The 16,739-nt window shown below is 42.3% G+C and overlaps 1 protein-coding gene across 2 annotated transcripts; it reads right to left on the reverse strand.

The window, feature by feature from the left end:
* Positions 1-6,665: 6,665 nt before the first annotated feature.
* Positions 6,666-16,083, reverse strand: LOC141488500 (uncharacterized). 2 transcript variants are annotated; one of them, XM_074188608.1, is made up of 2 exons: positions 14,086-16,083; positions 6,666-9,250 (listed from the first exon to the last, which is right to left on the reverse strand). In XM_074188608.1, exon 2 carries the CDS (start codon positions 9,184-9,186, stop codon positions 7,201-7,203), a length of 1,986 nt encoding a protein of 661 aa, XP_074044709.1. In that variant the 5' UTR covers positions 9,187-9,250; positions 14,086-16,083; the 3' UTR covers positions 6,666-7,200. The 2 variants fall into 2 exon arrangements, with proteins under 2 accessions (XP_074044709.1, XP_074044708.1); XM_074188607.1 differs by having other exon boundaries at positions 6,666-9,228; positions 14,086-16,082.
* Between the last annotated feature and the right edge of the window lie 656 nt (positions 16,084-16,739).

The raw sequence follows: 16,739 nt of genomic DNA on the forward strand, positions 1-16,739 counted from the left end.
GATCGGCTCAAGGTCACACAAGTAGTAAGAGACAGAAGTGAGATTTTTAACCCAGGACCTCCAGAATCATTGCTTTTCCCAATATCCAAAGTCCCTTAAGAAAAATGTCATTATTATTTGTCCAATATGAGCCCAGGATTATTGCCCAGTATGATTGTGGGCTCTTGACTGATGCTAATAAAAGCAGGTCTTTTTCCTCCTACTCCAGATTTATTCATTGCCAGGTCAGTCCTCCACTACAACATCTCAACTGTACCTTCCCTCTACTCTTACAACTAACACCCTAATTTAGATTCTCTTCACCTCTCATCTTCACTTGTCTCCTCATTCCATTTTCTACAGTAAAAGTATTAAACTAGGGGCAGTTAGGTGGCACAGTGGATAAAGCACCGGCCTTGGAGTCAGGAGTACCTGGGTTCAAATCCGGTCTCAGACACTTAATAATTACCTAGTTGTGTGGCCTTGGGCAAGCCACTTAACCCCATTTGCCTTGCCAAAAAAAAAAAACAACCCCTAAAAAAGAAAAATTAAAAAAAAAATTAAACTGGTGGCTCTGGGTATATATCCCTCTACAAAATTTTCAAGTGCTGCCTGAACCAGATTAAAATCCAAATGAGAAATGTTTAACAAAATAAATAAAAATACAATGAAGCAAAGATAATGTTAATTTCTACTTGAGTTTGATATCATTGTCCTACATAGCTGTCAAGGTGATATTCCTAAAGCAAAGGACTGCCCATTCCCCCTAGAATAAAAGACAAATGTTTATGTTTGGCATTGAAAATCCTTTGCAGTTTGGCTCTAGGCTATCTTTTCAGATTGATTATTATTATTATTGTCCATGATAAGGAGAGTAGCAACATTTATTTAATAGAACTTTAAGTTTTATAATGTGCTTTGCCTATGTTATCTCACTTGATTACAGATTATTTCCCTCAAGAGTTCTACAATCTAGCCTATCTGGTCACTGTTTCTCTAATATGATATCCTGCCACCCTTAACTGACATCACACTTCTCCCCTCCATACCTTTGTCAGTCTGTTGCCCCATGCTGAGAATAATCTGCTTTTCCTCCTCAGTTTTGTCTCTAAAATCTACTGACTCCCTTCAAGTCCTCAATTCAGGTTGTGCCAATTATGAGAAATTTTTACTTATCTCCTCAGTTGTTAGTGTTCCCCCAGCAAATTACTTTGAGATATATATATATATATATATATGTATAGATATATATATACATATATATATATCTATACATATATATATATATATTTTATATTTAGCTATCTCTGTGCAACTTGTTTCCCTCTTGAAGAATATCAAGCTCCTTGAGGGCAGGCAAATTTTTGTCTTTTATGCAATGCCAAACACAGTAGATATTTAATAAAGTCCTGCTGAAGTTGGGGGAAAAGGAAAGATTGAGAAACCTGGATTGAGTCAAAGAACTTGAGTTCAAATATATGTTTTTAGTTAAATCTTTAGCAAGTAATTCCCTAGCTCTTAGTTTCAGATCATTATTATTGTTGTTCTGTACTTTTGGCCATATTTGACTCTTTTTGACTCCATTTCTTGGCAAAGATATCACCCAGGTGGTTTTCCATATGAAAACTTAGCTATTCTTTCTTTACCTTGCTCCTGGAATAGTAGACCTTTTTCTAACCCATTTAAAGGGGCTTAAATTTCCAATATTCCAATGAATCTGTCATCGAATTGTTTTGGGGGTTCCAGCCATTGATGTAGATGGTAACCCATCCATACTTTGACATCTTGGGTAACTCTTGTCCAGGTTCCCTCATAAATCAACTGCAGGGGTTCATCAACTCAATGTAATGATGTAATGGGTGGATATCTTATTTTTTTTGACATCATAAGCATCCAGGCTGTCCATACCTGGCTCTTCCCAGAGATAATGTTATGGCCATTCTGGGTTCTCTATATTAGGAAAGACCATGATAATCTTCTAGATAGCATCCAAAAGAGCAGGACCAGCATGGCAAAAAACCATGAGATCGTGCCATATGAGACTACAGAAATTGCAGAGAGGCACACTCAGCTCAGAATGAAAATTTCCTAGTGATCAGAACTATGCAAAAGTGAAATGAGCTGCCTTGGGAGAGTAGATTTCTTTTCACTTGAAAACTTTGAGAGAAGGCAAGTTTACCACTTGCCAAGGGCTTTCATATGAAATCTCCAGACAATTATGGATTGTATACTCAGACTGAAAAATGATATATAAATGTATGTTATTCCAATGTCATTCTTATTCATCCTAACAATTTCTTAAAATTGGTTATATTTGTAGGTTTAAAGCTTATTCTGTATTGATTTTATATTCGGTAGATCTTTCAAGTATTTTCTAAGGAGGTTCATTAATTTGATCTGTAACATGCCTCCAAATCACTCCTTCTCTACATTGACCTCCATTCAAATTGGACTTCTTTCTATTTTCATACACCACATTCCAACTCCCACTACTGTGTCTTTGCACTGACTCTCCCTTATTCTTGGAATGAACTCTTTCCTTGACTCTACCTTAGAAAGCCCCTTTCTTTCTTCAAGAAATGAATGAATGAATAAAGCCTTTCCTGATTTTCCCAACTGCCTTCTCTTCCAAATTATGTTGTATTTTACTGCATTCTATTTATTTGTACATATTTCAGTTCTATGTCTATGAGTCTATTCACTTTATAGTTATTCTATGTACATATGTGAATTATGTATATATATGAATATAAAATATGGACTTAGCATCTTCTTCATAAAAGTGTAAACTTTTCATGAGGAGGGATTGTTTTGGTTTTTGAATTTGTGACTCAAGTACTTAGCACAAAGCTTAGGACAAAATTGATATTTGATAAATGCTTACTAATTGATTAGAGTAGGTTACTTCGGGGAAGGTTTCCCAGTCAAATTCTACAACCTCTCAATAATTATTATTTAGCAATAGTAATCATTATTTCAATGAAAAGGAACAAGTCTAATCCTTTTTAGGAAGGACAATTTATCAAAAATTGAATACTGTTTTCATGCCCCTCCCCTCCAAGTCTTTCAAAGTTTTTTTGACTTGATAGTGTCTTTCCTAAAATGGGGCTCCTAGAACTGGATGTAATTACTTTGGATGTAATTTGACCAGGGCAAGTGGCAGGTGGCCTCCTTTCTGGATCAGTAATTATTTGAGTACATTTCTTATCCACCTTTCTTGTTATCTCATTAGATTGCAAACTCCTTGAGGGCAGAAACTGTTTAATTTCAGTCTCCACATATTCCTCATGACAGTGTGGAGTTAACCTCAGTTCTTTAGGGAGAGTTATACCACCAGAGCACAAGTTTTGACAGATATTTTGCCACCAGAAAGGTTTTTAGAACACTGGCCCAGTCAAAATGTTTGAGGAACAGCCCAAGCCAAGTTGGAACGACTGGCCACTAGTGGAGAAATCTCTTCAGCTAGACACTATCTATTTATTTAATAAAAGGAACTTCAATCTGTATTGGTGGAAAAAGTGCCAGTTCCCCCCCCCCACACACACAGGATATATGGGAGTTGTCCATCCAAGTTTAAGAAGAATGTCTCATGGTTAGCTCTGACTTTCATAAGGAAGTAAAGAAATCTTTTGAGGGTTGAAAATTGGTCATAAATATAAGAAAATATTCATTTTTCTCAAGATTAAATTGGATCAAAAGTCATGGACTTGATCATTTCCAGATGGTCTCTTGCCTCTTTCTTGTGTCATGAATTTATTGGTCTTTTTCTTCATCTCTATCCTGATCTAGCATTGTGTTACTAAGAATTTCTCTTTACTCTGCATAGAAACCAAACAAATTAAAAAAAACACCTTTAGATCTCTCCTCTATTTCTACTGTCCACACCCTAGTATTATCTCATGCCTTCTAATTGAGTTAGCCTTTCCCCCTGGCAAGTTATTACAGAATCACAGTCTTGAAATGGCCATGGAAGTTATCCTATGGTCATCCATTCTATTCAGCAAAATTTCCACTCTGACATACCTGAAAAGTGACTATCTAGCCTTTACTCAAATAGGGAATGGTAAATCACTACTCTCCAGATGGTTCATTTCCCTTTTGGATAGGTGTATTTCAGGGATTCTTATAATCTTTATTTGTGGGTCACAGATCCCTCTGGGGTCTAGTGAAACCTATGGACCCCTTCTTAGGATAATTTTTTAAATGCATAAAATATATAAAATTACAAAGACAACAAATTATGTTGAAATAGAGAAGTAGTGAAGGAAATGGCAAACCACTCCAGTATCTTTGCCAAAAAAACTCAAATGTGATCACAAAGAGCTGGATACAACTGGGATGAAAAAACTTTTTTTTTTTTTAATTCTACCCTGGTGACTCCAGCTTATATTTGTTGGAAGTTTTTACTTCAAACTGAAATCTGGCTGATCGACTACACTAACTCAATTTGATTTGATCATCATTTCAATGAAAAGGAACAAGTTAATCCTTTTTAGGAAGGACAATTTACCAAAAATTGAATACTGCTTTCATGTCCCTCTCCTCCAAGTCTTTCAAATGTTTTTTTGACTTGATAGTATCTTTCCTAAAATGGGACTCCTAGAACTAGATGTAATTTGACCAGGGCAAGTGGCAGGATGGCCTCCTCTCTGGATACTATGCCTCAGGTAAGTCATCCTATGGCTATAAGAGTAATATTTGAATTACAGTTTGTAAACACTGTTACCAAATACTACCTTCATGTTACTGGTTTAATCTTAAACTGGCTAGGGTTCAAACTACCAGTCACAATCCTCACTTGGTCAATTCAAAGTCAAATATATTGGGTCCATCCTCCTTATTGATTTTTATCTTCTGCTATTTTTTAATATAAACAATCCACTCCAGTCAAGTTGCCAGTGGGAACAGAGGCTATTTTGACAGACATGACACAAATCATTTCTAAGTAAACCGCCACCTGGACAGTCTCAGGAGCTGGCATGCTGCCCTTAGAGGTAAATTGCACCGGAGTCCTTGGGAGCTGGACATTCCGCCCCACAGACCAAGGGCACTAGACACAGCTGTGTTTTACCACCTCCCCCTTAACTTACCCCTTTATCCTGTAATGCAAGATGCTGTACATACACAGTGCTTGTGCACCCCTATTCCCTCAATTATTCTTTGTTCTACCCTGGAAGACCTAACAGTATATATGTAGAAGCTAAGCAGTAATAAAATTGAGCTGGAGGCATAAGGCAGTGGTGACTTCACTCCTTATTCTCAGCTCCCCACCAGGAGGGCGGTCATTGCTGTGAGCCCCAAGGTGAAGCAGGCCACAACAGTTGCCCTTTCTGTTCTTGGAGTATGTTGTACCCATTCAGTTTTTTAATGTCTGGGCATGTATACATCTGATGTATCTTCATCCCCTTGATAACCTTGATAACCCCATCCAAACCCTACTCCTCCTTCAAAACCTAGCATGTATAGGATGGATGCCCTACTTGATTGACTTAGCTCACTATCATATCTCCTTTCTTAGAACCTGCATGGCACTTATTATGTACATTGTTCATTTGAAAGTTTAATGATAAGTTGTGTGACCTTGGGCAAGTCAGTTGATTTTTCTCTGCCTCAGTTTCTTCATCTTTAAAATGGGATTCGAGGGTTGTTATAAGGACAAAATAATATTTGTAAAGTGCTGATTTAGCACATTGTTTGACTAGAACAGGCATTATGCAAATTTTAGCTATTGTTATTATCATAATTTTTTCCTACATATATATCTTCTCTCTCAATTTTGACCATAATATTCTGAAAGGAAGAGACTAGTCTTACATTTCTTTTTAGACTACTTTCAGTCCCCAGCAGATTATTATATCTGTAGAAGACACTCAAAAATAGTATTTGAATGAATTATCATAAATCATATTTAACATTTAAAAGATAATATATCAGGTGACATATGACTTACACATGTGTGATTATATTGCATACTTATGCACATATTATATACATGTGTATCTATACACACTGGATGTCTCAAATGTCATAGTGCAGTTCTAAGCAATGAAAGCTTTAAACAGCACTGAGACTTTTGGGACACACTATGTGGGTCTTGTTAGGTCCTTTCTAAAATGGGAACACACTATACATGTGTCTGTTTGTGTGTGTGTAGATAGACAGCAACCTAAATGTTCCTCTGGCATTCATGAAATGTCAGGGGAACTGAATGACAGTGCCATTCAGTATAGTGGGTAAGATTTCCCATGGGGTCCTTCTGAAATGATATGGACAAGAGGCATATCAGGGTGGGAGAGCTTGTTTCTGTTGCAATTTGCGTCAATGGAGGGAGAATCTCACATCAATGAAGTCAAAGTTCTATCAATGTGTCAAACCTGTAAGCATTCATTATAATTAATACTGCAGTCCTTTATGGGAAGACACAGATGAAAGATTCAGAGTATGGGCAATCACGGATGGATTACAACCAACTGACACTGTGGGATGTAGTACCCTGATTGATGACAACTTAATTTATGGAAAATCTTACTTAACTGATAACTAGTATTTTAGGTATTCAACATGGGGAAAACAAGTCCAGTAGCAGTCTCCAGTCCTGCCTAGTCTTCCTAGGAAATCTCTAATTTCTCATCAGTCACTGAAAGACTTGGCAGTTAAAGAATGTATCTAAGGAACAAACTACTTGTTGTAAATGAATGAATAAAGCATTTATTAAGTGCTTACTATATATAAAGCTGGACATACAAATAGAAAAGGAAGATGTCCGGGGTCTTCTTCCCCGGACTCCCGAGTGAGCTCCTCAGTGGGCACTGCTTCAGGCGTCCCTGGTGTTTTCCCTCCCCCGGGGATCAGCGAGGAGGGACTCAGGCAGACACTTCTTCAGGAGGCATATGTTTTATTAGGTGCAGAGGGATCCCCCGAATAGCTCAGGGTGATGGCTAATATAGGGGGTTCGTTCTGGGCTGCCACCCCGATCCGCCCCGAGGGCAGGACCTACCACCCGATTGGAGCAATGGACACAGGCCAACCAGGTGAAGCCACTGCACCCCTTAAGGAACCGTATCTTCTTTAGATTGGCCTGACCTCACTCTCGGGGAGGTCCTATCCACTCAGGCGGTCAGGGCCGACCCCCGACAAACTCCCCCTTTTTGTTTAACACAATTAGCGCCCCACCTGCTTATGGGGGGGGGGCAGAGCACCCTGGCTCGGTTCGGTCAGTAATCACACAGGGGCTGCCCGAGCCCGGCGATGGCGTGGCCCTAGAAGGTCCGCCTTCAATGCCTCCAGAGAATGAGAAAAGATGAAGAACAATAGTTTCAGGATACATGGGAAAAAGAGACAAATCACAATAAACATTCCTACAGCCGGCAAGAAGGAAAACAACCATCTCAGGTGGAGGGCACCCGTAAACCATTTTAGAAAGGAGTCTTCTTGATCATCCCACTCAGCTCTGAAATGGGAGGAAATGTTGTTGAGCTGGGCTATCAGCATATCTAATTGGTGGATGTCATTGGAGGTGTTGTAGGCTAACATCGCCCCCTGTAATGCCTGTTTAACTCTACCCCAGTCTGATGGGAACTGTGACATATTTACAGGCAAATTAAGCACACAGAGAGGCTGATACTTATAATGGCATTGAAGTTTCATGTACCCTGCCATAAGGGCCAGTCTATCCCCTAACCAGAGGACTGTTGTTTCCAATGCTCCTATTTGCTTCTGTAGAAGGGAGTCAACATGTTGCTGGTAATGCCAGAGGGAGACCTGGTTTGTTATGAATGTTTGGATAGTAGAAGCTAACATAGTCACCTCACTCTCTAGTTCCTGGATCTGCCATTCCTCATACATCTCAATAGCCAAGTTCACCAAACTCAAAGCATCCCCGATCCCATCCCTCCTGGTATGTAACAACTTTTCCCCCAACACTGCACGGTACAATTTTTTCACCAAAGAATCAGCGGGGGACAACGCAAAATCTTCTGCTTTGACAGGTAGGAGTTGGTAGGGAGGGGATACAGCTAGGAACACAGCATACCCAGTATGATTATACCGTAAAACATTTGTAAAAATCGGGTCAGTACAAGTGATGTTAAAAAGGGGTAAACCAGCGGACTCCCCCTTTAGTTGAATAGTCAAGTTAGCAGGGGGACAAAGAAGGAAGAGAGCGTCCGGAGGGGTGTGCGCGGTGGCACTCAGCCGGTAGCACAAGCGGTCTGTGCCGTCCTTGGTTTGATGGCAAGAGATGTTAAGAGTCTTAAACACATTATACCATTGTTGGAATGAAAAGTCATGACAGGCATCGTCATTACGAGGGCATGGCCACAGGCGAAAAGAGGCGTTCACTCCTCCTAAGGCCACTCCTATTTTCCAGAGGTCGGGATGCATCTGTCCATATGGTAAGGCAACAGGAGTGGGAGAGGGTCTCATGGTGTACGTGGTGTGGTTCTGCTGTCCATCCCAAAACCATAACTCAGTGTTGTTAGGTAGCCCAAGTGGTCCTAGTCTTGGGATGCCCGTGGAGCAGGGTACTGTAGGTATGAATACTTGCGAACGGTGGCCTATTGGGCAGGGTGGTAGGGAATGTAAAGGCACTATGGAATTAGAATTCTCCGGAGGGTGCTGCTCAATGGCCATGAATGAAAGATTAACCGCAGCAGTATGGTTGTTCAGGTCCGGAATCGGCCTCGGAGTTTCTGTGCTGTTGTATGGCTCTAAGGGTATACAATGATTCTTAACAGAGGTTCCGTTATCTGGGGAAGAGGAGGTGTTCCCACCCGGCCATAGCCCGTGTGGAGGACGGGCTACCACACAAATAGGCGTGGTAATGGAGAGCAGGGTGAGGGGCTTCTTTAATGGTCTTTCCATCGGTATAGGTAATGTACCGTGTTCATGTAAGCCCAGCACAATGGTGGCGTTGCCATGCAACTTTAATGGCACTGTCTGGCTCCCCCATCCCATTATACGAAGGGACGGTACTCCCCTCGCAACAGCCCAATATGTCTCTCCTCGTTCATCAGCAGCCCTCCGTATAGGAGAGGTCAGATTGTACCACTTCCCACCCTTGCCCCAAGGAAGAGGGGTGGCGGGTTGCAATCCACATAGCAAACCCATGATACTTAGCCATACAGGAGCTTGTGTCTTCATAATTCTTCGTGTCCTGCTAGGTCGTTGCCTTCTTCCGCTCCGATATCTTTTCCTTCGTCTCTTCATAGGCCCTGGTCCATTTGACGGGCACCCAGCGTGTTCCCTCACCTGTTTGGAGACATAAGAATCCCTTTCCCCACACCTTAACCTGTGCAGGGCCGTGCCAACGACCCTCCTCATCTCTCCACCAAACTGTGGTCGGACTTTGCGAGTGTACTTTTTTATCATGTTTTTGTGTTTGTTGTTCATGTTTTTGTGTCTGTGTTGATGTTGACAGCATCTGTTTCATGGCAGGGGTGATGCCTTGTTCATTATCAATCAAATAATTCCTAGTGAATACTGCTGTTGCTACCTGGGCTGCAGTGAGCCTACCACGCACTCCCCCTTTTTGTTTAATGAGAGTGCGCTTCAAGGATTGATTGGCACGCTCCACGATGGCTTGACCGGTGGGGTTGTAAGGGATACCGGTAACATGAGTGACACCGAATTGGTGGCAGAAGCGAGCAAAAGCAGAGGAGGTATAGGCCGGGCCGTTGTCGGTTTTTAACAACCGAGGTATCCCGTGGGTGGCAAAGCAGTGAAGGCAATGAGCTATCACATGGCGTACAGCCTCACCAGGCTGCAAAGTGGCCATAATAAAGTTAGAAAAAGTGTCCACAGTGACATGAATCAGGCTGGCCTGAAAGTGGGTGACATCCATCTGCCAAATGTCATTAGGGGCCAGGCCCCGGGGGTTGGTGGCATGTACAAGCGGGGCAGGGCGGAAAGGGACACAATGCCTGCATTGTCGGACAATGCGACGTGCCTCTTCCTTAGGAAGACCATAAAGCCGTGCAAGTGTTTTTGCTGGGAGATGAAATGTGTCATGAACAATAGAAGGATCTGCATACATGACTATCTCACTTTTGATATCAGGGTCAAGGAGAGCCGAGTCAGCTATGGCATTCCCTGAGTATATTGGGCCAGAAGTGGACACATGAGATCTGACATGTAAGACATAGAGGGGGTCAGAGCGGTGTAGGAGAGACCGTTGTGCTTGGTGTAAAAGATCTATGACTGCAGAATTGGACAAAGAAAGATCTGCTAGAGCTAACTGTTGCAATAAGACAAAGCAGTAATAGCTATCAGTGATTAAGTTAAAAGGCTCATAAGCACACAGTTCTAAGGCTATCACAATGGCCTGCAATTCATTCTTTTGAGCTGAGGTATATGGGGTTTGTAGCACCTTCAATATCTTCTTGTCTGGAATATAAATAGATGCTCTATGGTGTTTGGTAGCATCCGTAAAAACATTGACTCCCTGTACTGGCTGAGGAACTACAGGGTTGGAGGGATACTTCAAAGGGAGTTGCAACCATCCTCGTAATGAGGGAGGTGGATGACCCTGAGAAGTGGGATAAATAGACAATAACATGGCCCACTCCTCAGAGTTCTGTGCTAGATGAGTAAGTATTGCAGGATCCTCCTGGAGCAGTAACATAGGAATGGTACCAAAAATAGTGATTGCAGCTTCTGCTGCTTTCAAAAGGAGTTGTGCATCCACTTCAAACTTGGAGGGTATAGACTTCATGGATTTAGATGAATGTACCCATTGTAAAGGACCTGTAACTTGGAACACTACTCCGGCCTTACCCAATGAAGGATGACACACCAGAGTTACATAAACCGGAGCGGCTGGATCTAATCGGGCAACAATTGATGTGGATGCTAAGTCCTGTATCTGAGTAACAGCTTCCCTGGCTGCAGGGGTCCATGTACGAGGCGAGTTCAAATCAGATGAGCCTTTTAAAATATTATACAATGGATACATCATATCATTGGAAATAGGAACTACATTCCTCAGCCATTGGATTGAACCAATTAATTTCTGAAAGTCATTTAATGTAGAAACTTGAGCTGTATCAATCTTAGGAGATTTCTTCACTAAATCCTTGTATACCTGATGTCCTAAATATGTGTAGGGAGGTTCTGTTTGTATCTTTTCAGGGGCAACTTGTAACCCATATGCTGCTAGGGCTGAGGTAATCTTTTGTAAAATAAGCGAGACATCAGTCCAGTGGGATGCAGAAATTAATATGTCATCCATATAATGAATAATAATGGCTCCTGAGTGTTCTCGCCTAATGGGCATCAAAATCTGTGCAACATAAACCTGACATAGAGTGGGACTGTTTGCCATGCCTTGGGGAAGGACTTTAAACTGAAAACGCTGAGCAGGTTCTTGATAATTTACAGCAGGTACACTAAAGGCAAAGCGCTGTCTATCTACAGGGTTAAGGGGTATACTATAAAAACAATCCTTTATATCTATAACAGTTATGGGCCAAGTCTTTGGAATGGCAACTGGAGAAGGCAACCCAGGCTGGGTGGTACCCATAGGTTGTAGAGTGGCATTTACTTTTCTTAGATCTACTAACATTCTCCATTTCCCACTTTTCTTTTTGATTACAAAAACTGGGGAATTCCATGGGCTGGTGGATGGCTCTACTTGTCCAGCCGATAAAAGTCCTTGTACTATGTTAGCAAGGGCCTGTAATTTCTCTTTTGTGAGGGGCCACTGATCTACCCAAACCGGTTTGTCAGATCTCCAAGTCAGTGGTATGGGTTGCGGCCCTCCAGTGACCCCTAGTGGTTTAAAGCTGTGTCTGTAGTCAGAGACAAGCCCAAAGTTTGCAAAACATCCCTCCCCCATAGGGACATAGGAATAGTAAGTACCAAAGGGCGGAAAATCCCTGCTATATCATCACTTTTCCATTTTAGAAATCTTAGAGACTTTTTCGCCAAAGTTCCTCCTGAAACTCCCGTGATATCTTGGGGAGTTTTTGAAAGTTCCCAACAGGGCTGCCAATCTTTTGTGGATATGACCGAGACATCAGCACCTGTATCAATTAAACCTACAATCTCTCTTCCCTCCACTATAAGTGGTAAAGTGGGACGGTGGGCTGATATAGCCTGTGTCCATGCCACAAATGTGTCCTCATTGGTACACTCTCTCCAATCCTTATCTATCCAGGGGAGGGAAATAGCAAGAGCAACAGTCTCACCGCCTTTTAGTTCTATTGGATAATGGTGGGGATTTGTAACAGTTATAGAAGTCTGGCCTGGGCTTAGGAGCTGTGTGTGGACAATGACCTGGGGAGCGAGAGCAGTTCCAATCACTAAATGGTGGAAGTCCCTAGGGGAGGCTTTAACAGTAGTCGTAGTCCATGGGCTCAATTCTGTGCTCTCTGAGAGGGGAATAGTAACCGAGGGATTTAATAGGTCAGCCCTGGGGTCGGGCCCTCGGCTTCCCGACCCCTCTTCCCGTTTCCCTGTGGCCCATCATTGCTATACTTCTTATTTTTCTGTCTACAATGCTTTGCTATATGACCAGGTTTACCACAGACAAAGCACTTCATTGCACTCTTCTGGGAATTACGGCACTCAGCTTGAAAGTGACCGGTCTTTCCACAACGAAAACAGTTTCCTTTACCCTTTGATCTAGGCACCAAGCTTGTGGTTTGTAAAGCATCAACGAGGAGGTTAATAGAGGTTTGGAGAGGATCCGGTGGGGGTTCCTCGTCTAGGGCCTTATCAATTATCTCCTCTAAGGAGGGGTCAGCAGGAAGAGTAGCTAGCAAGCCTTTTGAATGAGTTAGCCCTCCCTTTATCAACTGGATGATTAAAGGCTGTGCTGCATTTCCTGTCCCGAATTTCCCTTCCACAGTAGTCTGCACTCTGCTGATAAAATCTACAGCAGACTCCTTGGCTCTCTGTTTCAGCTGCTGCAGGGGAGTCGAGGCTGCTCGAGCCAGTTTGTTCAGGGCATTCAGTCCTGCTATCTGCACTGCCCTGACAATGGGTTCTGAAAGTTGTAATTGAGCCTCCACAGTGTTAAACTGGCCACATCCAATGAGTTGATTAGTTACTAAATCAGAATTATTTGGGTCTATGATCTCAGCCCGTAGCCTGGCCTCTCTGCGCCAGTAGGCAGCCCAGGCGGTGTAATGTGATGACTCTAACACCGCTTGTAAAGTTTCATCCCAATCCATGGGGAGCCAGGCGGCAGTCTGAGTGTTAGAACTTATGAGCCGTTTTACATAGGCAGATCCTGGCCCATAATTATGGACTGCCTCTCTGAGATCTTTGATAAATTTGTACGGTATTGGGCGGCGAACTCTAACCTGTTGGCCGTTTTCTCTTTGCACAAATATTGGGTAAGCAGCTGCTGAGGAGGTAAGATAGTCTAGGTCTTCTTCCTCTACTTCCTCCCCATCCTCCAAAGCCTTATGAATGGCCTGCTGTAAACGAGTCCGGCGGGGTGCCTGTCTGGGGACGGTCGCCCCAGACCCTTCCTTTCCTGTTATCAGCACGTGGCTCCGGCCATCTGCACCCTGTCCACAGATCCCTTGCCATTCTGTATGTTTGCCCTTTTGTTCTAAAATCTTACTATCACTTTTTACCGGGGCAGGCGATCGACTCGCGGCAGCCAGTTCTTCCCAAGGGTATTTGGGGGCTGGTTCCCTCCGGTCATCAAGCCCCTCATCTGGGGGCGGGGGCCATTCAGGTTCCCCCAGTAATGAGGGTCCTGTTTGTGATTCTCCGGACACGGCTCCTTGTGGGGGCTGCGGGTCAAGGGCTGCAGCCACCACGGAGTAAATTACAAAGTCTGTGTCCGTTAGAAAGCCAGGTTTTTCTGTGTTGTAAGAGGACATTTGAGTTCCTACCACTCTCCACTTCTGAGGGTCAATGCCAGTGTGGGAGACCCAAGGAGAGACAACCAATATTTTTTCCACCCAATCCTTACATTCTTTTATACGGACTCTTATACCATGAGTCTTTACTAGTGCATGTACTTGACATGCTAATACTCCTGAATCCTCTGGCTGTAAATGCTTAGACATTCCTTTGCCCATCTTTACTCCCTCTAGGTGTCCCGTGGACCTAGGGTGTCTGCCTCTTCTGTTTTTACTTAAACAGGCTTACCTCACTCGGCGGGGTCTTCGGGTGTCCCTGTTCGGGGGCCAGTTCTGTCCGGGGTCTTCTTCCCCGGACTCCCGAGTGAGCTCCTCAGTGGGCACTGCTTCAGGCGTCCCTGGTGTTTTCCCTCCCCCGGGGATCAGCGAGGAGGGACTCAGGCAGACACTTCTTCAGGAGGCATATGTTTTATTAGGTGCAGAGGGATCCCCCGAATAGCTCAGGGTGATGGCTAATATAGGGGGTTCGTTCTGGGCTGCCACCCCGATCCGCCCCGAGGGCAGGACCTACCACCCGATTGGAGCAATGGACACAGGCCAACCAGGTGAAGCCACTGCACCCCTTAAGGAACCGTATCTTCTTTAGATTGGCCTGACCTCACTCTCGGGGAGGTCCTATCCACTCAGGCGGTCAGGGCCGACCCCCGACAGGAAGACAATCCTTCCTCTCAAGTATTCTTACTTTCTTGTTATTTTTGGTTGTTGGCTCTCTGAGAGTTCCTTGACATCAGGAAGTGATGCGATGACTTGCAAGTGAATTGGATTTAAGAGAGGAGGAGTTGCACAAAGTCACCATACTCTCTCCTCAGGAGCTGGCTGGGTCCAATGGCAAGCTATGGATCAGGATGACTGTAGACAGCCCAAAGGCAGTGGGAGACCTTGACCTTTTTAAGCTAAATCTTTCCTATGTCTTGGCTTCTCACTAGTGGGATGTTTTTAACCAGTGCAGTCTAGGTCCCAACAATTTGACAAACAGCATAGGTCCTGGCAGTTATATAGAAAGCCAGCAGCAGTGGTCCCAAACCCAAATGAAGTCTGAACCCTGGGAACACAGGGCAAAAGACAGGAGTGGATTGGAAACAAACCACTGCCTAGGCAGAACCTGCAAAGGCAGTGCCTGGACTAATAGGCAACATCTTAGCCAATGGGAAGCCAGAATCAGATCCCAGGTCTAGCATAAAAAGTTTGGATCTATGCTCTCCATACTCCAGGAGTTATTGGACTACCAGAAAGCCTACATTAAAAAAAGAATCTGAGAAAAGTAGTCAAATCTGCTAGAGCAAGAAGACAAAATAGCCACCGAAAGAATTTATAGAACTTCTCCAGAAAGAAACCCCAGGATAAAAACTCTAATAGTTATCATAGACAAATTCTAGAATTCTCAACAAAGGAGAAAATAGTGCAAGCAGCAAAAAAAGAAACAATTTAATTACAAAGGAGACACAATCAGACTTACAAAGGACTTATCAGTTTCAACACTGAAGAACTGGAGGACCTGGAATACCATATATCAGTGAACAAAGGACCTTGGATTACAACCAAGAATTTACTACCCTGCAAAATTCAGCAGATTTTGTCAGGGGAAAAGCTGGCTGTTCAAAGAAATAGAGGACTTCCAAAGTCCTCTGACAAAAAGACCAGAACCGAACAAAGAATTCAGTCTCCAAATACAAGACTCAAGAGATGTTTAAAAAGGTAAATGAAAAGGGGAAGAAAAAAAACAAAACAAAACATGTTAGTTAAGAACATCAAATTGTATACAACCCTATAAGGGAAGGTAACTTGTACTCTTGAGAATTGTATTTCTCTTAAGATAGTTAAAGGGTTGGATAGAATTGAAGACATGGGATTTAGAGGGTATGGGTATGGTTGGTTCTTGTCTTTCCACTTAAGAGGACCAAGATGACATCACTATGTTCGAGACAAAAAGTCCAGATGAAAAGCAAGGGTGTTTAAACTTATGTGTCTCGGTTTCCTTTGGCCCATTTAATTCTGCTTTGCTCCTAAAGCCCTGAATAAAATCTTAGCAAACTTAGCTATGATAGACCTCTGGAGAAAACTTAATGGGAATAGAAAAGAACATACCCTTTTCTCTGTAGTAAATGACACCTATACCAAAATTGACCCTGTTCTAGGGCATAAAAAACATTATATCAGATGAAGAAAGACAGAAATAACAAATGCATACTTTTCAGACCATGATAAAAGGAAAATTACCTGTAATAAAGGGTCATGGAAGTATAAACCAAAAATTAATTGGAAACCAACTAACTTAATTTTAAATAATGAGTGGATCAAACAGCAAATCATAGAAATAATCAATAATTACATCCAAGAAAATGAGAACAATAAGACATCATACCAAAATTTATGGGAAGCAGCCAAAGCAGTTTTTAGTAGAAATTTTATATCTCTAAATGCTTATATTAGTAAAATAGAGGAAGAGGAAATCAATGAATTGCAACTAAAACAGCTAGAAAAAAAGAACAAATTTAAGATCCCCAATGAAATACCAAATTAGAAATTCTGAAAATCAAGGGAGAAATTAATAAAATTGAAAGCAAGAAAACTATTGATCTAATAATCTAATAAATAAAGCTAAAAACCAGCAAAATAGATAAACTTCAGTTAATCTGATAAAAAAAATAGACAGAAGATAACCAAATTACCAGTATCAAAATTGAAAAGAGTGAACTAACCACCAAAGAGGAGGAAGAGATAATTTGGAGCTCCTTTGTCAAACTGAATGCCAATAAATTTGATAACCTGAGTGAAATGGATGAATATTTATAAAAATACAAACTGCCCAGATTAACAGAAGAGGAAATAAACCACTTAAATAACCCCATTTCAGAAACTGAAGAAACAAACCATAAACTCCCT

This window comes from Macrotis lagotis, chromosome 5 (genome assembly GCF_037893015.1).
Source record: "Macrotis lagotis isolate mMagLag1 chromosome 5, bilby.v1.9.chrom.fasta, whole genome shotgun sequence".
Taxonomy (NCBI): Eukaryota; Metazoa; Chordata; class Mammalia; order Peramelemorphia; family Peramelidae; genus Macrotis; species Macrotis lagotis.